At 50.4% G+C, this 27062-nt stretch overlaps 1 protein-coding gene across 2 annotated transcripts in view; it reads right to left on the bottom strand.

Moving 5' to 3' along the window:
- The window catches only part of WNT10A (Wnt family member 10A), a 357396-nt gene that overhangs the window by 121357 nt on the left and 208977 nt on the right, over positions 1-27062 (bottom strand). The window contains exon 1 of one of the 2 annotated variants that reach the window (XM_086954441.1): positions 4265-5160. The exons of the other annotated variant lie outside the window; for it this stretch is intronic. Within the exon in view, the coding sequence (XP_086810567.1) occupies positions 4265-4329 (65 nt within the window). The 5' untranslated portion in view covers positions 4330-5160. Of the gene's footprint in view, positions 1-4264; positions 5161-27062 lie in introns of those variants that run through there. 2 annotated transcript variants of the gene reach the window in all.

Raw genomic sequence — 27062 nt, forward strand, 5'->3', positions numbered from 1 at the left:
GGACGTTCCCATTATGTGGCAAAGGTCCCGTCCCCAGAGGCTTCTGTCGATGGAACATTCCACCTAAAAGACCCCGCATCCAAAGTCCAATGTGCCCCTTCTGTGATCTCTGTGAATGCCCCATATTATGATACCTTCCCATAGTTCCATTTCTAACACCCCTCTCCCAAATAGTTATACTAGAATCTTCCATGCTATGGACCCCTGTTGTGAAGGGCGGATTGTTAAGAAGAAGAACGAAGCAGTAATCCTTTAGAGTTGTTTATTGCAGAATAAACATAGAAGAACAGGCGGTGCCAGGAAACACATCTCACAGCAAGGCGAAACTCAATGTCTCCCTACGGAAAGAGCATGCCCGCACAGACACGTGTGTGCTGGGTCCTTCCTCAGACGGGTGCTGCCAGCCTGCAAGTGGGCACGGACGTGGGAGGGGGGCTCGTTCACTCTGGCACATTTCAGCCTACTACCCCCTACGACCGTCTGAAGTTCACGGAGACATTGACATTTTTATATTTGGTTCTCTTTTATTTCAGCGCCAAGAGCCTCTCCTGGCGAGCGATGCGCTATAAAGCACTTAACACAGCACTCTGCAAATCTCTGTTAGATGGAATAACACAAAATAAATGTGCCTATTCGAACATTTCTAATAACAGGACATTCCACTTACAGGACAGGGGCGCACTGCCCAAGTGTGCCAAAACCATGCGTAATTTCCCAGTTCAAGTGCATTGTTCTAGATATATAAAATCCTTCAGGCTGGGAGAAGAAACTGTCAAGGTTACTCCTTGGAGGCGACATGAGACCCGCGCTGCTGTACATCAGACACAGGTAGCGGCCTGCAGAACTCACAGGGCTGCGGTCCTTAACACATTGTATTGGACCGTCTGTCATGCTGTGCCGTCAGGGTACATGCAGCGCGTTAGCTTCGGAATTATGCACTCTTAGGAACAGCTCTCCCTCCCTCCCTCACGACCTGCCCCGCCTCCCAAGCACTGAACACGCCTCTGGGTAAGTAGCCCCGCCCCTCAGCACTGACCACGCCCTCCCCATCCCCCGTCCTGCAGGTCTCAGATGTAGCGCACACCTCTGAAGTTTACTTCTGTGTTGCTGGCAAAGAGAAGAAAAAATGTGCCCTTTGGGTGAATATAAAACATAAAAGAAAGGAGAGATGCGCGTTGAAAGGGAAGAGAGTGCACACGAGCCGGTGGGCTGAGCCCGGCTCTGAGCGCTGAGAAACCGCCTCATCCTCGCCTCTGTCAGGGATTACCAGAGACGTCTGTAAAAACATTCCAAGAAGGTGCGGAGCGCTGTAGGTAGACAGAACACGCCGGGCTCCTGCTGAAACACTGCTGATAGCGAGAGCGCGCCTAGGTGAACCAGCTTTGGGAAATTGATGCCAGGGGCACTACACGGGGCATTGGCCATCGTGAGCCGAATTACCAGCTGCGAAGATCAGAAACCATGCTTTAAACTCCCGGCTCCCTCGACTGCCACACTGCCTGACCCTGGGGGTAAATACGTTATCTATAAACGCTCACTTGCACGCTGTAAACTAGGAGATAGCTTTGATCTCGGCTTCCGCTTTTGCCCACATTGGAGCAGCGCCTGTGGGGGGTGAAGATCTCTGCTCTGATCCCGGCTTTGCCTCTTAACCGTCTTCTATGATCTTGGACAGTTCGTGTCACCCCCATGCGCCGGGATGTGTTCGCGCCTGAATTAAGCACCATTTGAAAGTTGCGCCTTTACACAAGATCCCACTTCAAAGAACGACCCCCGAACCTGACCGAATGTTCGCCGTGTATTAGTAATTATTATATAGCGCAGGGAGGAGAAGAAATACACGCTATTGTACATGCTTCTCATTGTTAGGCACAAGGAGATTGAGTGATCTGCCCAGAATCACACCGTGTTAATCCAAGAGAGCAGCTAGGATTCGAGCCTAGGCCACGAGGTTTCAAGTTCTGCTGCTCTAGCCACTAGGCCACACCTCCTCCCATTCACAGCATTGGCAGTTTCACTTTGGGGGTCAATGTAATTATCCCAAGCACCTCATGTATTCATGCATTCCCCCATTAACTCGCTGCGAGGAGCAGGGCGACTGACTGGCAGCCAGTCTGGAGACTCCTACAGGCACAGAGAGTCTGGTGCTGCTGGCGTGACTGCTTCCTTTGCAGTGAGACATGGCTGCTGTCGGCCGGGCTGAGAGGGTTCCCTTCCAGAGAGACTCACCTGCCCCTCTGCACCAGTGAAGCACGAGTGTACAAACTTCCTTTGAACAAGCCATAGTACAACACTACCTGCACGAGACAACACACCATGGCACAGCATAGAGCCAGTCTGAATTACTTATATTTAGGGCCTATCGAATTATGCGGCAGGGGAGGACGACATTATAGGCAGAGTTGACTAAATTATGCACCAAGAAAGGACACATTTTGTGGTGTACTGCTGTACATACACTTTGAAGCAGTATGTTTCACTAATATGTCATTTTGTTACCCTTGTTAACACCGTATGGGCTAGTTTCACTTTATTAATATCAGTTTAACCCCTAAATACATGAATCAGTACCCTCTGAAGTAGCGCGTTATTAACTTTGATCCGTCTTAACTAGGATTTTTTTTGTTAAAATCTGCAAATTATGCAGAAATGAAAGACTTTGTGGTAAATGCAGAAAATCCACAATTATGTGGAAAACTCGACTGCGGCAGAATCGCACAATTCCAGCGGCCTTGCTTTTATTTGCAGGGCATAATGAGCGCGTGCAGCGCCCTCTGCCCTCTTCAATTCTGTACTCTGCTCAGCACAGAGTCCATATTATAACACAACACCCCACCACCTTGTGTGCATCACACAGTGGAGCATAGCGTGGCATAAGAGCACAGAAAACCGTGTGACTCGATTATACCGTTCACTCTGACCCAAAATAGAAGAGCATAAAACTCACAGTTTAACATAAGAAAACATATAACATAGCATAAAACATAGCACAGCATATAAGATAGCACTGCACACAACAGCACCTCAGATATAGGAAAGAATCATATATAACATAGTACAGCACAACAGCACATTAGACATATCTAAAACATACGCAGTATAGCACCGCATCATTTAGGACACAGAGCCGCATATCACACATCGCACTATAATACAAGGTATAGCAAATCGTGGCACAGACTATACCAGAGGGAAGCCAGTGGGATATATAACATGTAGCATAGCACAGAACAACACAGGGCACAATGTATGATATAACAAAACATACAAGAACACATAGTATAACATTACAAACCATGGCACAGCGTATACCAGAAGACAGCCAGCGGATATACACCATAGCATATAGCATAGCACAGGGCACAGTATACTATATACCAAAACATTTCATAACATATAGTATAACATAGCAAATCATGGCATAGACTATACCAGAGGACCGCATGATATACACCGTAACATACCGCGCAGGGCGTGACAACACATAACACAGGGCAGCGGAGCATAGCACACACTAATAGATAACAAACATATGATCGCATATAGCACACACTAGCAAAGCAAAACAAAGAACATACCAGAGCATAGCACGATATGCACCTTGACATACAGCCCAGCGCGTGACAACACATGACATACACATGGCAGAATACAATAAATAAATTATATCATCACATATCAAAGTATAACTCAACACCTAGTTAACTTGGGTGTAGCGCTTTATGAAGAGAAGCGCTACTGGTTCAACTGGAGACTGCCGGACCATACCTACTGGGTGCAAGGCCCCTTCCCCCCGCCCCCACACCCCACCCACCTTAACTGAACTGTGAAATGTAAGGCAAACCGTCCCATGCGCATGTCACCTCATCGGCGTGCCAGCCCTGGGCACCGGCTGCATGTCTGCCAAGCGCTATACGTGCCTGTCGCCGTGATAGCTCACAGTGTGTACACCAGAAGACACATTCATCCATTGGCTGTACCTTAGCAGAGCGCAGCAGCCGCACATGGCCCGGGCAAGCAGCAGGGCTGCGCACGACGCTGTCTTGGGGGTCTCTATGCGACATACATGCCTGTGCATCACCGAGCGTGCTCCCACACCGTGCCACTGCACCACTCACTTGGGCTCTATGAACACCGATTGTTCACTGCGCTTAGAGGCGGTGGCAGCGCTATGTCAAGCACGTATTATCATCACAATTATGAACATTCGTTGTCATCCCCCTCATGCATAAGATGTATGTGGGAGCCCCGGTTCTGCACTCACCTCCTCAGGCAGAGCAGCAGGCCACAGACCAGCAGCAGCCCCCTCGAAGGCAGGCACCCCCCCATCCTCTTCCCGGCCACAAGTCCAACAGCTGGCCCGGTTCAGCCCACGCACTTCCAAGCTCCTCCGCGGCGGGGTCTGTGCACGGGGGTCCCTCCTTCTCCGGCGATGACAGCCCCAAAGCCACCAAGTAACAACAACAAGAAGTGATGAAGGGCGTTCTTTCCCAAAGCCCTCGTTCCCAGAAACGACCTCACACACAGCACAAAAAGTACAAGTCCAGCTGTTGGACTTCCAGGAAACCTCTACTGTGTCATCGTGAGATTCATGCGATCCGGATGGGGGCCTTTGGAAACCCCAGATTGCAGAAGCGACCCCACTTTTCTCAGTGGAAAAAAGCCCCCTGACAGAGCAAAATATACCGTTCTACACGTGACCTCAATAGTAGCCTTCCAATTTGGATCGATATAGGAGCCCAGGAGCCTGGAGATGAAGGGATGTGTCGAGGGTCACACTATGTCGGTGAAGTGAGATAGACGGGATTATGTGTCGGCAATTGACAGTTCTAGTTGCAGATGAAACGCCCTCCACGTTTTTGCCCTGATAGTGCTTCGAGGCAGCCTCAGTCTGCGCCTCTTGTCTTCTGACTCTCGCTGGAAGAATCGGTGTTTCCAGACAGGAGTCCGGGCTGTGGATGACAGTTCTGGGGAGACCCTCCGTTCCTCGAAGGAGCCGAGCTTGCACCGCTCTCGCCTCTCCCTCTCTCCTGGGGGTCGTGCTCCCGAGCCCACCTCCCCTGCTGGCGCCGCTGCCTCTGATCCGCGCTGCTCCCACCTTCTGCTTTAAAGGCGCTGCACTGGCAGCGCGTGGAGCTGCCGCCCCTGCGCCCTCCTAATTACCCCACTCAGACACAACTAGCAGCCCTCCCTTCCCACCACTCCCTCCACCTCCGCCCCTTCCCAGCGAGGACTGAACAGAAGCAACTTCAGGAAAGAAGCTGGAGGAGCAGCAGGTCTCAGCAGGCGCCAAGAGGCGGCCGCGCTGCAGTCGGCGCTATTAAGAGACCATGCGCCCTGGATACTTCGTGAATGGCAGAAGTGTATTTAATGAACAAAAGCACGAGGCAGGGCCTTGCTAGTACAACACCTTTTAGTCAGTGGATTAAATTGGTGTGCATGTGTGACGCATGAACCAATGGATGGATGAAATGAATGCATAACCTTGCATAACGCCTCCCCACGAGGTAAATTCCATTGCTTCGAGGCGCTTCTGCCTTAGACGAGTAGGGTGTGGAGAATGCAAACACGAAGTGTTCTTCCTCTCTCCGCCACCGGCCTCTTGGCGCTACAAACGTGCGTGTGAGGGCTGCGGCCTCGAAGGGTACGACGCCAGGCCCGAGGGTGAGGGGTGCCGAGCACCCTGCAGGCTCCATGCGCCCTGCTCTCCGCAGCAGGCACCTCACTCACTCACCTGGCTCAGCTCTGCAGGCGGGCGCAGCCGGGACAGGCCCAGGCAAGCGGTGCTATCCGCCATCTCTGGCTGCTCTCACCTCCCCACCCATGGCCCAGGGAGAGAGTGCGGCGGAGGGCCTGCAGGGGGCACCCGCCGGCGGAGGGAGGTGGCTGAGCCTGGAGAGGGGCCCCGAATAGCGAGCAGCACCAGGCGCAGCACCTCGTGTGCATATATATGTGTACAGCACGCGAGTGTCTTACTCTCAGGAGATCACCGGGGATTGGAGGGGAAATCCCTCGTCTCTCCAAGTATAGGATTGCCCCCCCCCACTCCCACCCCCCAACAATATCTGCCCATTCGCCGATAGTGACATGGTGTTAGCGATATTGGCATTAGTTACCATGCAGGGAGCTGGCGCTCCCATCACTGGATGAGCAGGTGAGGGCTGGGAGAGCTTGAAGCTTTCCTCTGGATTTAGGGAGATGAAACGTCAGTGCAAAAAACTGGAAAGGAAGTGGCGACTAGACTACTCTCCCCTAGACAAAACCATACACAGGGAAGCAATAAGGTCTTATTAAAATGAGATCAAAATCTCTCAATCCGCTTTTTACACAGAAAAAATCACTGCAGCCTCCTCCAAACCAAAAGAAATATATCAGATTGTAAAAAGTCTCACTAAGCTCCCTCAAAACCCACCACCTACTCATAACATACAATCTCGCTGCAATGATCTGGCAGGATTTTTCTTCCAAAAAATTCAACAAATCTACACCTCTTTCCCCGCCACAGACAGTGACCCCTATCTCGACTGCACACCCCTGCCCCTTCTGGAACCTGTGCGGAACTCTCCAAATACTCTTGATAACCTCCCACTCCTGGACCCAGAGATGCTCAGTCTCATTATGTACCAAGTAAAGTCCGGCTCCCCCCGTGACCCAGCAGCCCCTCGTACTCTGGTTGCTGCTACCCACAGCATTCTCCCCACCATCCTTGACTTGCTCAATGCTTTCCTATCCTCAGGCATTGTCCCTTCCCCTTGGAAACAAGCGATGGTAAGAGCACTCCTCAAAAAAACAAACCTGGACCCCAATAACCCCGGTAACTATCGCCCCATCTCCCTGCTTCCTTGGATGAGCAAAATCCTCGAGAAACACGTCAATAAACACCTGACTGAGTTCCTCAACAGTAACCATCTGCTCGACCCCTCCGAGACGGGCTTCCGCCCCAAGCATGGGACAGAAACCGCCCCAATGGCGGTAATGGAAGAAGCCAGGGGGATCTTGGATCGAGCGGGATCAGTGGCAGTCATCGTCCTCGATCTAAGCGCCGCTTTCGATACTGTGAACCATAGAATTCTACTGCATTGACTCCTCCGTTTGGGAGTGTCAGGGACAGCAATAACCTGGCTCAAATCCTTTCTGGGCGACCGATCATTCCAGGTCTTCAAAGGTGACACCATCTGTGAGAAGTTGGCCTGGTATATAATGCTCACTAGTTCTAGTGATCACTTTGTACCATGCCAAGCAACCCTTATGATGATGGTTGTAATTCAACCTTGTAGACCAGTTATCCTAGTGGTAACGTGGACAAAGCAGTCTTAGGCTAAACTCTGAAAGGCATGTGAAGCCAGCTGTTATACCATACAAAACCCCCTTGAATACCAAATGAAAGGGACACCACACAGATATATATTGAAAATATATATTGATTTATTAACTATAAAATCCCCTGGACTCTTTATGAGCACAGAAGCACAAGCGTTAAATCACAAGACAGTTTAAAATACACAAAAGTTGCACAATATGGATGAGCCCTAGGGGCCACCTAAACCATATACTAAGAAAGTGGTATAAGAGATACCAATAGGAAAGTGAAGAGGCCTAGGGCCTTGGGAATCGCTGGAGCTATTCGAGACTGGAGTTAACTAAGTCGGGGAAGGCCCACGGGACTCGGGTGCAGTGTTCAAAGTGCACGCACTTCTCAATACAAAGTCTATGGTGCGTAAAAAGCACAAAGTTAGAAAGTTAGGAACCTTCCGAGTGACCTACGGAGCTGAAACTTAAAACACAGGCCCTTGGGATGTGTACCAGTGCAGGGGCACCGGCGGAGCTGAGTTACCTCACCCACAGGAAGCGGGTGCACAGGGTCGAAGTTGTGTCGGGTTTCGTCACGCTGGTCGATGGTGCTTGGAGCTGAAGATGCTGCAGGCGGCTCGATGAGAAGAGTTCCGGTGGATCCAAGGGTGGATCTAAAGATGTGAAGACCTGAAAGCAGAGGGGACAGTGTTCAAAGTCACTAGCCAGTGACTACCGTGGAACCAGATTGGAACCAGGCGATGTCGGGTGCAAACAGGCGTTGTCGGGTAGCTTCTTTCTGCAGCCACGTGGATACCCGGGGTCGAGGACGTCCAGGAGTCAGTCACGAGCTGTCCCACGCAGGCTTCTCGCTGTTGGCGGTGTCGGCACCTTGATCGGAGCAAACAGGCCTTGGCAAAGGCAAGCCAGGCAGAAGTTGAAAGATGCTGTTCACTCGGACCAGCAAGGTCAGAGCGGGTGCTCCTTTTCACAGGAGCTTGGGTAGGTCTGGAGCAACCAGACCTGTTGTTTAAATCTTCGGGTTCGTCGCCAAGATGGCCGCTGACCACGTGGCTAGTGGCCGGGATGGCGCGTCGAGTGGCACAATGCAAAAGGGCCCCACGCAGATCGTGGAGATGCTGGAGGGCTGATCTTCGGTGCAAAGGCTGCTCGGTGGTGGGGGTTCTCAATCCCCAAAGCACAACGTCGAGGATGCCTCAGAAGCTGCGCAGTCAGCTTTTCGGGTGTCTTCCAAGAGGTCCGGTCCCACGTCACTCGGTGCCTCCACGGGTCCCTTCTTTGCAGGGACTGTGGATCGGGCTCTGAGAGGTCTGGGAATCTGGTTCTTGTCGGGCTCTGGGCTCGGGCTCCGGCGGGAGGCGGCGGCAAAGCAGACGTCGAGTTGCTGGTTGGTACCTGTGTTCACAGGGTGGTCACTCCTTGGCCACAAGGGAGATTCTCTTCAGTCTTCTGTGCAGCAGAACGTCGAAGTCCAGTCTTCTTCTTAGTTTAAAGTTGATTTCGGGATGATCTGCTGTGCAATGGCACTGCTCCCTCTCTTATTCCAATCTGAGGGTTGGATCTCCTGCTAGGTCCCTCCCCTATGGGTGGGACCAGGAAGGGGGGTGGTTACACCCCCTCTCCTTTGTCCAGCTCCTCGCCAGGACTGGAGCTGGAAAGCCCCAGAACCGGTTTGGGCTGGCTTATGCACAGGGACACCTTGTGTGCCCCAGGCATGTCTCAATCTATTCAGCCCTGTCCTACCCAATACACAAAACCCTGTCTGGGGTGGTGCTCGCACCTCCCCAGGCAGGAAACCCTTTGTCCAGGCCCTCCTCGCTGGAAGGACTCCCAGCAGCAGGAGGTCAGACATGTGTCTGTGGTGGCAGCATCCATTTTGTGATGCTGAGGCTCTGTTTAACTTTAACCGGGGTTAAGGCTACACACATGTCGTGTCCCTCTAGAAGGGTGGAATGCTATCCCCGTCGCCAGAACTGGCGAGGGGATAGTATTCCAATTCGTATGACACCTTACTCGACATGTTTTGATAAAGCCAAACCAAAGATAGCATTTAACCGCGAGGATTATAATGCACTTAAGAGTATATGGTATGGCAATATCCCGGAACAGCTTAGGGAGTGGTTCCCGACAGCTGCAGACAGGCTCAGCTCATGCTAGAGCACCATCTCACATATTTCCAAGCACTCTGCCTCCAGGATTGATGAGGCCTTCCATAGGAGTGGCTGATAGGAACATATGTGTCCAGTTTAGGGTTAGGCACAGGCATACTGTACCTAAGTAAGAGGTGATTACACCAACTTACCCCAGCTGAGTGATCAGCCAGTTGTGTCAAATATGGAGGCCAGGCCAGGGGTGGCACAATACATGCTGCAGCCCCTGGTAGGCCTTGGCTACACCTATGCCCTGGGTACCTATGGTACACTGTTACAGGGGCCTATAAGGTGAACCAATTCCAATTGTGTTATGCACCTAAGGTACATGGAGTCCATTTTAAGGAGAGAGCAATCAGCCTGGGGCCCTGAATAGCAGGATCCCAGGCCAACTAAGTCAAAAACCAGCTAAACACCAGGCAAAAAGTTTGGGGGTAACCATAGTCAGATATCCACCTTCCTACATAACCCCCCCCCAAACGAAAGGAGATAAGGCTATCCTTGACCAGGTAAGCCTATATTGCCTAAGTGGCCATATAAGGAAGTACCAGCTCTGGCTTGGTAACCCCCTGTCTCATGGTCCACTAAGCAATCCCTCACCCTAAGGGTATCTGAGGGTCTCCACCATAGGGAATCTCTACCTGTGGTGTGTCTTTGCAAAGTCAAAGGCTGGTGTTGAGATGGAGTACTGAAGTGAGTTTCCTCTGTAGGGCTCAGCTTCCTCCAATCACTCTCCACCATGTGTGCCTTTCTTTCTCTGACTGAGTTGCACTGTGCTCTCAGGGTCAACCTCTGGCTACCTAAAGCTGGAGGCTGAGTCCCTCTGTTTGGCTTACTGGAGGGACAGTTCAGGTTTGGGCCCTTAGGGTCCCAGGTTTGGCTGTGCCCAACAATATCCATCTGGGGGAGGTCCCTAACTACTTTTAAGGGGGATCCCTCAGGGGTTTTTAAAGTTTGCACCTCACTAGGGCTACTAGTTTTGGTGCCCCTAATCTGCTGATGGGGGTGCTTTATTTGACAGGGGGCCCTTTGGGTCTCACTGTCCTTCTTGTCCTCTGCAGCCCTGGGCTGAGTAAGGCAAGGTAGAGAGGGGCAGGTTACCTGCTCCAGACTGGGTCCCTCCTGAGAAGGGTCCACTGCCATCAGAGGCTCTGTCAGGCCAGGCCTAACAACCTCTGGGACAGTTCCTTCATCAGGGGTAAGATCAGTTCCCTGAGGAGGCTGATCCTTTCCTAAAGTCTGGTGGGAGGGAGATTTCTCTTCCTCCTCAATGCTCTCTGTTTGGGTGGAGTGATCCATCATTTCAGGCTTCACTACCCAGGTATCGGTTTGAGTTTGGGCTGTGGCCATCACAGCCCCACCAACCTTTTCAGGAGGAGACTCAGTTTGGGTATGGGCTGGTACTAGTACAGCCCTGCTACTCTTTCCAGGAGGGAAGTTATCTAAAGATGGGGCTGAGGTTTGCTCAGCCCTCCCAACCTTTTCAGGAAGGACATCTTGAATTGGGGCTGTAGCCATTACAGCCCCTCTAACCTTTCCATGGAGATTTACCATTCTAGAATGGGTTTGCTGTTCAACCTCAGCCCAGGCTGAGATTTCCAAATCATTACCCAGTAGGCAATCTACAGGCAAGTTTGCTGACACTGCCACTCTCTTTGGGCCAGTGACACCTCCCCAGCTAAGATTGACTACTGCCATGGGATGATTGGTTTCTATGCCATCAATGTTTGTCACCTGATATCTGGCATCAGGTAAAAGTTGCCTTGAGGGGACTAGACATTCAGCCACCATGGTGATGCTAGCCCCTGTGTCTCTGAAGGCCTCAACTTTCAAGCCATTGATGAGGGGCTCCTGTCTATACTTGCTCAAAGTGTTTGGGCAAGCTGTGAAATTGGCAAACCCCATGCCAGTCTCATAGACAAGAGTATCTGAGTTAGGGGACCTGGATAGGCCAGAGTCCACCTGTCCTCCAAAAGTAAACCCACCCAAATTCTTGGGGGTGCTCCCACCACCTGGGGGACCACTGCTAACAGTGACAGGAGGTGTTGGAGCCTTACCTGGAGGTATATTCTCCTTATTGCCATTCTTGGGACAACAGCTATCTGTTTTGTAATGCCCCACCTGTTTACAGGTATGACAATAAGGCTTTTTCTGGGATGTTGAAGTGTCTTGGGACCCACCCCCATTCTTGGAGTTTTGGGGCCCTGGGGAAGTCTTTTCCTTACTTTTATCCCCACCCTTCTCTTGAGGCTTGGTAGTCTCTTTCTTTTGGTCACCACCCTGGTTCTTAGGCCTGATCCTGGTTCTGACCCATTTGTCTGCCCTCCTACCCAATTCTTGTGGGGAGGTCAGATCAGAGTCAACCAGGTGCTGATGTAGAAGCTGATTTTGACAATTACTTAAGATTTGCTCTCTCATAATTAAATTATACAATCCTGTATAGTCAGTAACCTTACTTCCCAGCAACCAGCCCTCCAGAGCCTTAGTGGCACATTCAACAAATTCAGACCAGTCCTGAGTCTGTGTCTTCTGGGTATCTCTGAACATTAACCTGTACTGTTCAGTGGTTAAGCCTAACCCATCAATCAGAGCACTCTTCAGGACCATGTAGTTTCTAGAATCCCCATCACTAACTGTGAGGAGTCTGTCTCTGCCTCTACCTTCAAAGGAGAGCCACAAGATTGCTGCCCACTGCTCCTGAGGGATCTGCTGTACTCTGCAGGCTCTCTCCATTGCAGTTATCCATTTATGGATGTCATCCCCAGCTTTGTAGGGGGGCACAATCTTACTCAGGTTTCTTGTATCAAAGGACCTGTCTTTATCCTTCTGGATATTGCTGCCACCAGTGGATCCTAATCCACTCTCTCTAGGCTGTCTTGCTCTAGCAAGTTTCTCTTGGGCCAGGGCAATTTCTAACTCTTGTCTCTGGACTCTCAATTCAGCCTCTCTAATTTGAGTTTCTCTCAATTTGGTCTCATGTTCCCTTCTCTGAGGGCTAGTCATCACCTTTCTGGAGTGACCATGAGAGCCTCTAGAGACATGGGAGGTATTGGATTCACCTGAGTGATTCCTCCTCCTCCTATGCCCCTGGTTAAGTCCATTTGGGTGGCTGGGCAAGGTCAGCCTTGCTTCAGTCCCAAACACACTTAAGTTAGCCTGGTTCAGTCTACTGACCAGCACCTGACTATCTCTGTCATCATCTGACTCACTGCTTTCCACCTCCTCCTCTTCCTCCTCTTCCTCTTCCTCCTCATCTACCTGAGGAGCTCCAGTGGTGGAGGCTTCCTCATCTACCAGGATGATAGGGGCAGGGGTGTCTACAGTGTCATCCTCTGCAGGATGGCCTCCTTCAGCATCCCCTGTGGGGTTTGCCTTAGAGGGCTTTAGAGTCTCAGACTGGTCTAAGAGCTCTCTTAGGTGGTCTGTAGTAGGGGAAGGCCCTGTCTTCAGACCCCTTAAGACACAAAGCTGTCTTAATTCCTTAAAGGAAAAAATAGCAAATTTGGATGGTGCCCTTGGAGGGTCACTCTCAACAGGAGTAAGTCCACTGGACCCCTCTGCTCCAGACATTGCTCTAGTGTGGGTGGATGTGTTGCAATCTACCTACACTGGTGTTTACCAACTAAACCTATCTAGTAGTGGTAGCTAGGGTGTGCTACTCCCTTTGCTCTACAACAACTAAGTTCAGTAGAACTTAAGTATACTAGTCTTGTTTTATATGTACCTAGCAGGTACCTGTATGATCTTTCAAATGATAATCTCAAAGATTGTAATGGTAAAACAACAGCAAGCTCAGATCCCAATCCGCTGCTCACCAATGTGAGAAGTTGGCCTGGTATATAATGCTCACTAGTTCTAGTGATCACTTTGTACCATGCCAAGCAACCCTTATGATGATGGTTGTAATTCAACCTTGTAGACCAGTTATCCTAGTGGTAACGTGGACAAAGCAGTCTTAGGCTAAACTCTGAAAGGCATGTGAAGCCAGCTGTTATACCATACACAACCCCCTTGAATACCAAATGAAAGGGACACCACACAGATATATATTGAAAATATATATTGATTTATTAACTATAAAATCCCCTGGACTCTTTATGAGCACAGAAGCACAAGCGTTAAATCACAAGACAGTTTAAAATACACAAAAGTTGCACAATATGGATGAGCCCTAGGGGCCACCTAAACCATATACTAAGAAAGTGGTATAAGAGATACCAATAGGAAAGTGAAGAGGCCTAGGGCCTTGGGAATCGCTGGAGCTATTCGAGACTGGAGTTAACTAAGTCGGGGAAGGCCCACGGGACTCGGGTGCAGTGTTCAAAGTGCACGCACTTCTCAATACAAAGTCTATGGTGCGTAAAAAGCACAAAGTTAGAAAGTTAGGAACCTTCCGAGTGACCTACGGAGCTGAAACTTAAAACACAGGCCCTTGGGATGTGTACCAGTGCAGGGGCACCGGCGGAGCTGAGTTACCTCACCCACAGGAAGCGGGTGCACAGGGTCGAAGTTGTGTCGGGTTTCGTCACGCTGGTCGATGGTGCTTGGAGCTGAAGATGCTGCAGGCGGCTCGATGAGAAGAGTTCCGGTGGATCCAAGGGTGGATCTAAAGATGTGAAGACCTGAAAGCAGAGGGGACAGTGTTCAAAGTCACTAGCCAGTGACTACCGTGGAACCAGATTGGAACCAGGCGATGTCGGGTGCAAACAGGCGTTGTCGGGTAGCTTCTTTCTGCAGCCACGTGGATACCCGGGGTCGAGGACGTCCAGGAGTCGGTCACGAGCTGTCCCACGCAGGCTTCTCGCTGTTGGCGGTGTCGGCACCTTGATCGGAGCAAACAGGCCTTGGCAAAGGCAAGCCAGGCAGAAGTTGAAAGATGCTGTTCACTCGGACCAGCAAGGTCAGAGCGGGTGCTCCTTTTCACAGGAGCTTGGGTAGGTCTGGAGCAACCAGACCTGTTGTTTAAATCTTCGGGTTCGTTGCCAAGATGGCCGCTGACCACGTGGCTAGTGGCCGGGATGGCGCGTCGAGTGGCACAATGCAAAAGGGCCCCACGCAGATCGTGGAGATGCTGGAGGGCTGATCTTCGGTGCAAAGGCTGCTCGGTGGTGGGGGTTCTCAATCCCCAAAGCACAACGTCGAGGATGCCTCAGAAGCTGCGCAGTCAGCTTTTCGGGTGTCTTCCAAGAGGTCCGGTCCCACGTCACTCGGTGCCTCCACGGGTCCCTTCTTTGCAGGGACTGTGGATCGGGCTCTGAGAGGTCTGGGAATCTGGTTCTTGTCGGGCTCTGGGCTCGGGCTCCGGCGGGAGGCGGCGGCAAAGCAGACGTCGAGTTGCTGGTTGGTACCTGTGTTCACAGGGTGGTCACTCCTTGGCCACAAGGGAGATTCTCTTCAGTCTTCTGTGCAGCAGAACGTCGAAGTCCAGTCTTCTTCTTAGTTTAAAGTTGATTTCGGGATGATCTGCTGTGCAATGGCACTGCTCCCTCTCTTATTCCAATCTGAGGGGTGGATCTCCTGCTAGGTCCCTCCCCTATGGGTGGGACCAGGAAGGGGGGTGGTTACACCCCCTCTCCTTTGTCCAGCTCCTCGCCAGGACTGGAGCTGGAAAGCCCCAGAACCGGTTTGGGCTGGCTTATGCACAGGGACACCTTGTGTGCCCCAGGCATGTCTCAATCTATTCAGCCCTGTCCTACCCAATACACAAAACCCTGTCTGGGGTGGTGCTCGCACCTCCCCAGGCAGGAAACCCTTTGTCCAGGCCCTCCTCGCTGGAAGGACTCCCAGCAGCAGGAGGTCAGACATGTGTCTGTGGTGGCAGCATCCATTTTGTGATGCTGAGGCTCTGTTTAACTTTAACCGGGGTTAAGGCTACACACATGTCGTGTCCCTCTAGAAGGGTGGAATGCTATCCCCGTCGCCAGAACTGGCGAGGGGATAGTATTCCAATTCGTATGACACCTTACTCGACATGTTTTGATAAAGCCAAACCAAAGATAGCATTTAACCGCGAGGATTATAATGCACTTAAGAGTATATGGTATGGCAATATCCTGGAACAGCTTAGGGAGTGGTTCCCGACAGCTGCAGACAGGCTCAGCTCATGCTAGAGCACCATCTCACATATTTCCAAGCACTCTGCCTCCAGGATTGATGAGGCCTTCCATAGGAGTGGCTGATAGGAACATATGTGTCCAGTTTAGGGTTAGGCACAGGCATACTGTACCTAAGTAAGAGGTGATTACACCAACTTACCCCAGCTGAGTGATCAGCCAGTTGTGTCAAATATGGAGGCCAGGCCAGGGGTGGCACAATACATGCTGCAGCCCCTGGTAGGCCTTGGCTACACCTATGCCCTGGGTACCTATGGTACACTGTTACAGGGGCCTATAAGGTGAACCAATTCCAATTGTGTTATGCACCTAAGGTACATGGAGTCCATTTTAAGGAGAGAGCAATCAGCCTGGGGCCCTGAATAGCAGGATCCCAGGCCAACTAAGTCAAAAACCAGCTAAACACCAGGCAAAAAGTTTGGGGGTAACCATAGTCAGATATCCACCTTCCTACATAACCCCCCCCCAAACGAAAGGAGATAAGGCTATCCTTGACCAGGTAAGCCTATATTGCCTAAGTGGCCATATAAGGAAGTACCAGCTCTGGCTTGGTAACCCCCTGTCTCATGGTCCACTAAGCAATCCCTCACCCTAAGGGTATCTGAGGGTCTCCACCATAGGGAATCTCTACCTGTGGTGTGTCTTTGCAAAGTCAAAGGCTGGTGTTGAGATGGAGTACTGAAGTGAGTTTCCTCTGTAGGGCTCAGCTTCCTCCAATCACTCTCCACCATGTGTGCCTTTCTTTCTCTGACTGAGTTGCACTGTGCTCTCAGGGTCAACCTCTGGCTACCTAAAGCTGGAGGCTGAGTCCCTCTGTTTGGCTTACTGGAGGGACAGTTCAGGTTTGGGCCCTTAGGGTCCCAGGTTTGGCTGTGCCCAACAATATCCATCTGGGGGAGGTCCCTAACTACTTTTAAGGGGGATCCCTCAGGGGTTTTTAAAGTTTGCACCTCACTAGGGCTACTAGTTTTGGTGCCCCTAATCTGCTGATGGGGGTGCTTTATTTGACAGGGGGCCCTTTGGGTCTCACTGTCCTTCTTGTCCTCTGCAGCCCTGGGCTGAGTAAGGCAAGGTAGAGAGGGGCAGGTTACCTGCTCCAGACTGGGTCCCTCCTGAGAAGGGTCCACTGCCATCAGAGGCTCTGTCAGGCCAGGCCTAACAACCTCTGGGACAGTTCCTTCATCAGGGGTAAGATCAGTTCCCTGAGGAGGCTGATCCTTTCCTAAAGTCTGGTGGGAGGGAGATTTCTCTTCCTCCTCAATGCTCTCTGTTTGGGTGGAGTGATCCATCATTTCAGGCTTCACTACCCAGGTATCGGTTTGAGTTTGGGCTGTGGCCATCACAGCCCCACCAACCTTTTCAGGAGGAGACTCAGTTTGGGTATGGGCTGGTACTAGTACAGCCCTGCTACTCTTTCCAGGAGGGAAGTTATCTAAAGATGGGGCTGAGGTTTGCTCAGCCCTCCCAACCTTTTCAGGAAGGACATCTTGAATTGGGGCTGTAGCCATTACAGCCCCTCTAACCTTTCCATGGAGATTTACCATTCTAGAATGGGTTTGCTGTTCAACCTCAGCCCAGGCTGAGATTTCCAAATCATTACCCAGTAGGCAATCTACAGGCAAGTTTGCTGACACTGCCACTCTCTTTGGGCCAGTGACACCTCCCCAGCTAAGATTGACTACTGCCATGGGATGATTGGTTTCTATGCCATCAATGTTTGTCACCTGATATCTGGCATCAGGTAAAAGTTGCCTTGAGGGGACTAGACATTCAGCCACCATGGTGATGCTAGCCCCTGTGTCTCTGAAGGCCTCAACTTTCAAGCCATTGATGAGGGGCTCCTGTCTATACTTGCTCAAAGTGTTTGGGCAAGCTGTGAAATTGGCAAACCCCATGCCAGTCTCATAGACAAGAGTATCTGAGTTAGGGGACCTGGATAGGCCAGAGTCCACCTGTCCTCCAAAAGTAAACCCACCCAAATTCTTGGGGGTGCTCCCACCACCTGGGGGACCACTGCTAACAGTGACAGGAGGTGTTGGAGCCTTACCTGGAGGTATATTCTCCTTATTGCCATTCTTGGGACAACAGCTATCTGTTTTGTAATGCCCCACCTGTTTACAGGTATGACAATAAGGCTTTTTCTGGGATGTTGAAGTGTCTTGGGACCCACCCCCATTCTTGGAGTTTTGGGGCCCTGGGGAAGTCTTTTCCTTACTTTTATCCCCACCCTTCTCTTGAGGCTTGGTAGTCTCTTTCTTTTGGTCACCACCCTGGTTCTTAGGCCTGATCCTGGTTCTGACCCATTTGTCTGCCCTCCTACCCAATTCTTGTGGGGAGGTCAGATCAGAGTCAACCAGGTGCTGATGTAGAAGCTGATTTTGACAATTACTTAAGATTTGCTCTCTCATAATTAAATTATACAATCCTGTATAGTCAGTAACCTTACTTCCCAGCAACCAGCCCTCCAGAGCCTTAGTGGCACATTCAACAAATTCAGACCAGTCCTGAGTCTGTGTCTTCTGGGTATCTCTGAACATTAACCTGTACTGTTCAGTGGTTAAGCCTAACCCATCAATCAGAGCACTCTTCAGGACCATGTAGTTTCTAGAATCCCCATCACTAACTGTGAGGAGTCTGTCTCTGCCTCTACCTTCAAAGGAGAGCCACAAGATTGCTGCCCACTGCTCCTGAGGGATCTGCTGTACTCTGCAGGCTCTCTCCATTGCAGTTATCCATTTATGGATGTCATCCCCAGCTTTGTAGGGGGGCACAATCTTACTCAGGTTTCTTGTATCAAAGGACCTGTCTTTATCCTTCTGGATATTGCTGCCACCAGTGGATCCTAATCCACTCTCTCTAGGCTGTCTTGCTCTAGCAAGTTTCTCTTGGGCCAGGGCAATTTCTAACTCTTGTCTCTGGACTCTCAATTCAGCCTCTCTAATTTGAGTTTCTCTCAATTTGGTCTCATGTTCCCTTCTCTGAGGGCTAGTCATCACCTTTCTGGAGTGACCATGAGAGCCTCTAGAGACATGGGAGGTATTGGATTCACCTGAGTGATTCCTCCTCCTCCTATGCCCCTGGTTAAGTCCATTTGGGTGGCTGGGCAAGGTCAGCCTTGCTTCAGTCCCAAACACACTTAAGTTAGCCTGGTTCAGTCTACTGACCAGCACCTGACTATCTCTGTCATCATCTGACTCACTGCTTTCCACCTCCTCCTCTTCCTCCTCTTCCTCTTCCTCCTCATCTACCTGAGGAGCTCCAGTGGTGGAGGCTTCCTCATCTACCAGGATGATAGGGGCAGGGGTGTCTACAGTGTCATCCTCTGCAGGATGGCCTCCTTCAGCATCCCCTGTGGGGTTTGCCTTAGAGGGCTTTAGAGTCTCAGACTGGTCTAAGAGCTCTCTTAGGTGGTCTGTAGTAGGGGAAGGCCCTGTCTTCAGACCCCTTAAGACACAAAGCTGTCTTAATTCCTTAAAGGAAAAAATAGCAAATTTGGATGGTGCCCTTGGAGGGTCACTCTCAACAGGAGTAAGTCCACTGGACCCCTCTGCTCCAGACATTGCTCTAGTGTGGGTGGATGTGTTGCAATCTACCTACACTGGTGTTTACCAACTAAACCTATCTAGTAGTGGTAGCTAGGGTGTGCTACTCCCTTTGCTCTACAACAACTAAGTTCAGTAGAACTTAAGTATACTAGTCTTGTTTTATATGTACCTAGCAGGTACCTGTATGATCTTTCAAATGATAATCTCAAAGATTGTAATGGTAAAACAACAGCAAGCTCAGATCCCAATCCGCTGCTCACCAATGTGAGAAGTTGGCCTGGTATATAATGCTCACTAGTTCTAGTGATCACTTTGTACCATGCCAAGCAACCCTTATGATGATGGTTGTAATTCAACCTTGTAGACCAGTTATCCTAGTGGTAACGTGGACAAAGCAGTCTTAGGCTAAACTCTGAAAGGCATGTGAAGCCAGCTGTTATACCATACACAACCCCCTTGAATACCAAATGAAAGGGACACCACACAGATATATATTGAAAATATATATTGATTTATTAACTATAAAATCCCCTGGACTCTTTATGAGCACAGAAGCACAAGCGTTAAATCACAAGACAGTTTAAAATACACAAAAGTTGCACAATATGGATGAGCCCTAGGGGCCACCTAAACCATATACTAAGAAAGTGGTATAAGAGATACCAATAGGAAAGTGAAGAGGCCTAGGGCCTTGGGAATCGCTGGAGCTATTCGAGACTGGAGTTAACTAAGTCGGGGAAGGCCCACGGGACTCGGGTGCAGTGTTCAAAGTGCACGCACTTCTCAATACAAAGTCTATGGTGCGTAAAAAGCACAAAGTTAGAAAGTTAGGAACCTTCCGAGTGACCTACGGAGCTGAAACTTAAAACACAGGCCCTTGGGATGTGTACCAGTGCAGGGGCACCGGCGGAGCTGAGTTACCTCACCCACAGGAAGCGGGTGCACAGGGTCGAAGTTGTGTCGGGTTTCGTCACGCTGGTCGATGGTGCTTGGAGCTGAAGATGCTGCAGGCGGCTCGATGAGAAGAGTTCCGGTGGATCCAAGGGTGGATCTAAAGATGTGAAGACCTGAAAGCAGAGGGGACAGTGTTCAAAGTCACTAGCCAGTGACTACCGTGGAACCAGATTGGAACCAGGCGATGTCGGGTGCAAACAGGCGTTGTCGGGTAGCTTCTTTCTGCAGCCACGTGGATACCCGGGGTCGAGGACGTCCAGGAGTCGGTCACGAGCTGTCCCACGCAGGCTTCTCGCTGTTGGCGGTGTCGGCACCTTGATCGGAGCAAACAGGCCTTGGCAAAGGCAAGCCAGGCAGAAGTTGAAAGATGCTGTTCACTCGGACCAGCAAGGTCAGAGCGGGTGCTCCTTTTCACAGGAGCTTGGGTAGGTCTGGAGCAACCAGACCTGTTGTTTAAATCTTCGGGTTCGTTGCCAAGATGGCCGCTGACCACGTGGCTAGTGGCCGGGATGGCGCGTCGAGTGGCACAATGCAAAAGGGCCCCACGCAGATCGTGGAGATGCTGGAGGGCTGATCTTCGGTGCAAAGGCTGCTCGGTGGTGGGGGTTCTCAATCCCCAAAGCACAACGTCGAGGATGCCTCAGAAGCTGCGCAGTCAGCTTTTCGGGTGTCTTCCAAGAGGTCCGGTCCCACGTCACTCGGTGCCTCCACGGGTCCCTTCTTTGCAGGGACTGTGGATCGGGCTCTGAGAGGTCTGGGAATCTGGTTCTTGTCGGGCTCTGGGCTCGGGCTCCGGCGGGAGGCGGCGGCAAAGCAGACGTCGAGTTGCTGGTTGGTACCTGTGTTCACAGGGTGGTCACTCCTTGGCCACAAGGGAGATTCTCTTCAGTCTTCTGTGCAGCAGAACGTCGAAGTCCAGTCTTCTTCTTAGTTTAAAGTTGATTTCGGGATGATCTGCTGTGCAATGGCACTGCTCCCTCTCTTATTCCAATCTGAGGGGTGGATCTCCTGCTAGGTCCCTCCCCTATGGGTGGGACCAGGAAGGGGGGTGGTTACACCCCCTCTCCTTTGTCCAGCTCCTCGCCAGGACTGGAGCTGGAAAGCCCCAGAACCGGTTTGGGCTGGCTTATGCACAGGGACACCTTGTGTGCCCCAGGCATGTCTCAATCTATTCAGCCCTGTCCTACCCAATACACAAAACCCTGTCTGGGGTGGTGCTCGCACCTCCCCAGGCAGGAAACCCTTTGTCCAGGCCCTCCTCGCTGGAAGGACTCCCAGCAGCAGGAGGTCAGACATGTGTCTGTGGTGGCAGCATCCATTTTGTGATGCTGAGGCTCTGTTTAACTTTAACCGGGGTTAAGGCTACACACATGTCGTGTCCCTCTAGAAGGGTGGAATGCTATCCCCGTCGCCAGAACTGGCGAGGGGATAGTATTCCAATTCGTATGACACCTTACTCGACATGTTTTGATAAAGCCAAACCAAAGATAGCATTTAACCGCGAGGATTATAATGCACTTAAGAGTATATGGTATGGCAATATCCTGGAACAGCTTAGGGAGTGGTTCCCGACAGCTGCAGACAGGCTCAGCTCATGCTAGAGCACCATCTCACATATTTCCAAGCACTCTGCCTCCAGGATTGATGAGGCCTTCCATAGGAGTGGCTGATAGGAACATATGTGTCCAGTTTAGGGTTAGGCACAGGCATACTGTACCTAAGTAAGAGGTGATTACACCAACTTACCCCAGCTGAGTGATCAGCCAGTTGTGTCAAATATGGAGGCCAGGCCAGGGGTGGCACAATACATGCTGCAGCCCCTGGTAGGCCTTGGCTACACCTATGCCCTGGGTACCTATGGTACACTGTTACAGGGGCCTATAAGGTGAACCAATTCCAATTGTGTTATGCACCTAAGGTACATGGAGTCCATTTTAAGGAGAGAGCAATCAGCCTGGGGCCCTGAATAGCAGGATCCCAGGCCAACTAAGTCAAAAACCAGCTAAACACCAGGCAAAAAGTTTGGGGGTAACCATAGTCAGATATCCACCTTCCTACACCATCTCCCTTAGCAAACCCCTGGGCTGTGGGGTGCCGCAGGGCTCATCTTTGAGCCCTACGTTATTTAATGTGTATATGAGCCCACTAGCTGAGATTGTTCGTCCGTTCGGTATAAAGATCATCACATATGCCGACGACACTCAGCTAGTGGTATCCCTCAATCAGCTAGACAGCCAACTAGCACAGGTCAACCTGAGGGGCTGCCTAGAAGAAGTTAACAACTAGATGATCTCTTCATGTATCAAACTTAACGGAGAAAAAACGGAGCTGATGCTCCTCGGTAGCTCCGTTTCCCCCACGATCAATTCAATCTGGCCCGTCTGCCTTGGTCTTCCCCCCACACACAATGACACTATAAAAAGCCTCGGCATCTGGCTGGACAAATCTCTCAGCTTCAACAGTCAGGCAGCCAAATTATCAGCCACCTGCTTTGTCCTTCTTCGACTTCTTAGAAAGATTCTTCCCCTCCTGCCCTTCGGGGCTAGAAAGATTGTGGTCCAAGGCCTAATCCAGTCCCGCCTTGATTTTGGCAATGCCCTCTACCTAGGAGCCCCTGAATATACCCTACGAAAGCTCCAGATAATACAAAACTGTGCTGCCCGAACTCTGCTTCAGCACCCCCGCAGCCTCTCAGCAAAACCCGGCCTGAGAAGTCTGCATTGGCTCCCTGTCAGGGAAAGAATCAATTTCAAAACTCTCTGCATCTCCCATCAAGCATTTTGGAAAACGGGTGCGGTCATTAACCATTCCTTAATCACTCCTTACCACCCTACCAAACAGCTTCGCCCTGCTCATGCCTTCCTTGCCACAGTACCTACAATTAAGAGATCAAGATGTGGGGGCCGTTCGTTTTCTTACAACACGGCAAAACTGTGGAATTCTCTTCCCCTTTACCTGAGATCCGAGCCGAACCTACTTTCATTTCGCTTACATTTAAAAACCTTTCTTTTTAAGAAATCTGACTAACTCCCGATGTTAGCAGTCTCACCAGAAAGCACCTTTTTTTCAAGCTCTAGGACGCCCCCGGGCAGCTACCGCGCTCTGTAAATTTTCTTTTCATTTCATTCATATTGCCAATGGCAGGGAGTGTCAGCAGTGGAGGCACTGATCAGAATGGGCAGCTGGGACACAGCAACACCCGACAGTGAGAGCAGTGAGATTACTACTCAGAGCAAGCAGTGCCAACAGTGGGTATACTGCTGGGAGCTGGCAGTGCTAGTAGGGGGGTTACTGCTCAGAATCAGCAGTGCTAGCAGTGGATATACTGCTCATAGCTGGCAGTCCCAGCAACAGGTATACTGCTCAGAGCCGGCGTGCTAGCAGTTGGTATACTGCTCAGAGTTGGCAGTGCCAGCATTGGGTACACTGCTAGAAGCCGGCAGTGCTAGTAGGGGGGTGACTGCTCAGAATCGGCAATGCTAGCAGTGGATATACTGTTCAGAGCTGGTAGGGCTAGCAGTGGTTTAATTGCTCAGAGCCGGCACTGCTAACACTGGGTATACTGGGTAGCAATGGGTATACTACACACAGGCGGCACCGCTGTAGCACTGGGTATATTACTCACATCCGGCAGCGATAGCAATGGGTATACTACACACATACAGCACTGTTGTAGCACTGGGTGCAGTACTCACAGCTGGCATCGGTATTACTGGGTATCCTACTCTAAGCCAGCAGCAGTAGCACTGGATATAATACTCACAGCCGTCAGTGGTAGCACTGGGTATACTACTCACAACAGACAGCAGTAGCACTGGGTACACTACTCAGAGCCGGCAGTGGTCGCAATTGGTATACTACTCAGAGCCGGCAGCAGTAGGACTTGGTATACTACTCACAGCCGGCAGCAGTAGCACTCGGTATACTACACACAGCAGGCAGCAGTAGAATTGACCATACTCCTCGGAGCAAGCAGTTGTAGCACTGGGTATACTACACACTGCTGGCAGCACTGGGTATACTACTCACAGCCAGCAGCAGTGGCACTGGGCATACTACACATGGCAGCAGCAGTGGCACTTGGTATACTACTCACAGCCGGCAGCGGTAGAACTGGGTACACTACATAAAGCAGGCAGCACTAGTCCTGGGTATACTACTCTTAGCCGGCAGTGGTACCACTAGACATTACTCACAGCTGGCACCAGTAGCACTGGGTATACTACACACAACCAGTAGCAGTAGCACTGAGTATACTACTCAGAGCCGGCAGTGGTAGCAATGGGTATACTACACACAGGCAGCACCGTTGTAGCACTGGGTATATTACTCAGTGCCGGCAGACTGGGTATACTACACACAGCCGACAGCGGTAGCACTGGGTAAACAACTTAGAGCTGGCAGTGGAAGCACTGCGTATACTACTCGGAGTCAGCAGCAGTAACACTTGGTATACTACTCACAGCCGGCAGTGGTAGCACTGGGCATACTATACAGAGCAGGCAGCAGTAGCATTGGCCATACTACTCGGAGCAAGCAGTGGTAGCACTGGCTATACTACAGACAGCTGACAGCACTGCGTATACTACACACAGCGGACAGCAGTGGCACTGCGTATACTACACTTAGCTGACAGTGGTAGTACTGGGTATACTACTCACAGCCGACAGCTGTAGCATTTGGAAACAAGTTTGTTAGTAGTCGACTTTGTAAAGCTTCTTTACCATCTGTTCATCAAAATATCAATTCTAATATCTTGAAGAATGTTTCCATAATGTTCATCACTTGCTTGCCGCATATTCTTAATAAGTTCTTTATATTCAAAAAGAGACCAAATGTTCACATTTCAATACTTCCCAAAGATTTCTTGGTGTCTTCAAGAACAAGTGTTTTAAAAACTGGTTGTCCTTTCACAGGAGTAAGTTGTAACAGATCGCTGAATACAATTACATGTTTCCCTCCAAATAAAACATCATAATCTGTTTTTACAATCTGTTGCATTCTTAAATGTACAAAGGCAAGCATATAGGGGCTCATTAGGATTGCGGATAATCCGCATCCCCCGGGCAGGTGGAAACCACCGCCTGCCCGGAGGATGCGGATTATCCGCTGCGGACTGGAAAAAGGCCCCCCCGCCAGATTAGGATGGCTGGGGGATCTATTTTCCGTCTGCCGCTTTTCCGCCACTGTCGCCTTCCGACCGCGGCGGAAAAGCTCTAACATTGCTGGTGGTGTCTATCAGACACTTCCAGCCATATTACGATAGCTGCGGTCATATGCCTTTCCACGGCGGCATTTACGCCGTGGAAAGGCATACGGTGTTGTCTTCGGGGGCCCGTTGCGGGCCCCCTGGGGTGAAGGGGAGGTGAGGGGTGCGCGTTTGCGTGCACGAAGCGGCAGGCAAAACGCGGTGCCTGCAGCTTCGTGCACGCAAAGGAAAACATGCTTTTTTTAACATTGCGGCGTGTGCTGCTTCAAGCAGCACTCGCCGCAATGTTAAAAATACAGGATGTGACCGCCAGGGTGGCGGTCACATCATAATTAGCACAGAGGGACCGCCTCTGCCCCTGCGGACGGTCCCTCCTCCTCTAGTGAAGTAGTGTGGCTCACTGGTTAGAGGCGGCAGACCCGAGAGCAGAGGACGGCCCGGGACCAGGGTTCGATTCCCGGCGCGGCAGGTTTCTGGACCAGGGTCAGCGGACTCGATAATTCTCTCGAGGTTTCTGGACCAGGGTCAGCGGACTCGATAATTCTCTCGCCTCGGTGCCCACTCTGATCAGCGATCACACTCGGCAACTCTGGGCATTAGCTTGCCTCATCTTCACTAACGGCCCCACCAGACCGCCGGGGATGCCTGGTCTCACCCTGGAGATACCCATTAAGGGACTATCTCTCAGGGAAGCCAGGAAGGGTTTCGCAGCGGTCGAAGCGCCTTGGGACCCTACGGGTAAGTAGTGCGCTATATAAATGCCTATACATTTACATTTACATCCTCTAGGGTGGCAGACGGACGCAGGTCCGTCCGCCATCCTATTAGGCACCTAAGTTTGAGACCATGCTCACCTCATCAATTATCAGAAGTTTCATTTTCTTTAGTACTCTTGAAACTTCATAACAAGCTTCTCCTGGTAGCTGCTGATATTCCAACTTATTTTGATGTTCAACTGGTAGCATGAGTAATCGATGGAATGTCATCCCATTAATGGGTATGTGCTGCTAACCAAGTGGGAGCAGTTATAACACAAGATAAATGTGATTCAGTGATTTTTGTGTAGGTAACAGGTCAAAACTTTAATTAAGAAACTTTTTTCCAGTTCCAGCTTGCCCACTGATATACATTCAAATAGGTTTAAATGATATGCATTGGCATTCTTATTTTCATGAAGTAAACCATGCTCTATCTGTTCTGTAACTTGCTGATATATTTCTTTTTGTTCAATATTTAGTTGCTCTTCCAAGTTTCCCAACTCAATAATATCCTGTTGTGCTTGTTGCATTGCTGTTTCTACTTCATTCATAGCAATAGCTGCTTCATTTTCAAGAACTGGTTCTCCTACTGGATCTTGACTCAGTGGAGCAGAACTTTGACTATCTTGAGAACTGTCTCTAGCGATTTCAGCTGCAATACTAGCTTCTTGTTCAAGCTCTTCATTCAACATTTGTAGATAATTTGGAAAAACTGTGCATTCAATGCCATCTTTACATGCATTAAAAGAATATTCATAGCACTCAAAATCTCCAAGTAATTTCATTTCGGTACGCCAAAGCTTAAAGAGTTGCAGAAGTGCTAAATAGAAAAATTCAATTTTATCTGGAGTATCACAAGTGAGTTGTCTATGATCAATAGGATTTCCTTTGGTATGTTTTACCCAACATCCATCACATCCAATGACTGCATATTTTTCTTCATTTATATTTTCTGTAACATTTCTCTTAAAGCTGTAATATTGCATACTTCATAGAGACATATGTTTTCCAGATGTGGACTT

Source organism: Lissotriton vulgaris, chromosome 2_1 (assembly GCF_964263255.1).
Source record: "Lissotriton vulgaris chromosome 2_1, aLisVul1.2, whole genome shotgun sequence".
NCBI lineage: Eukaryota > Metazoa > Chordata > Amphibia > Caudata > Salamandridae > Lissotriton > Lissotriton vulgaris.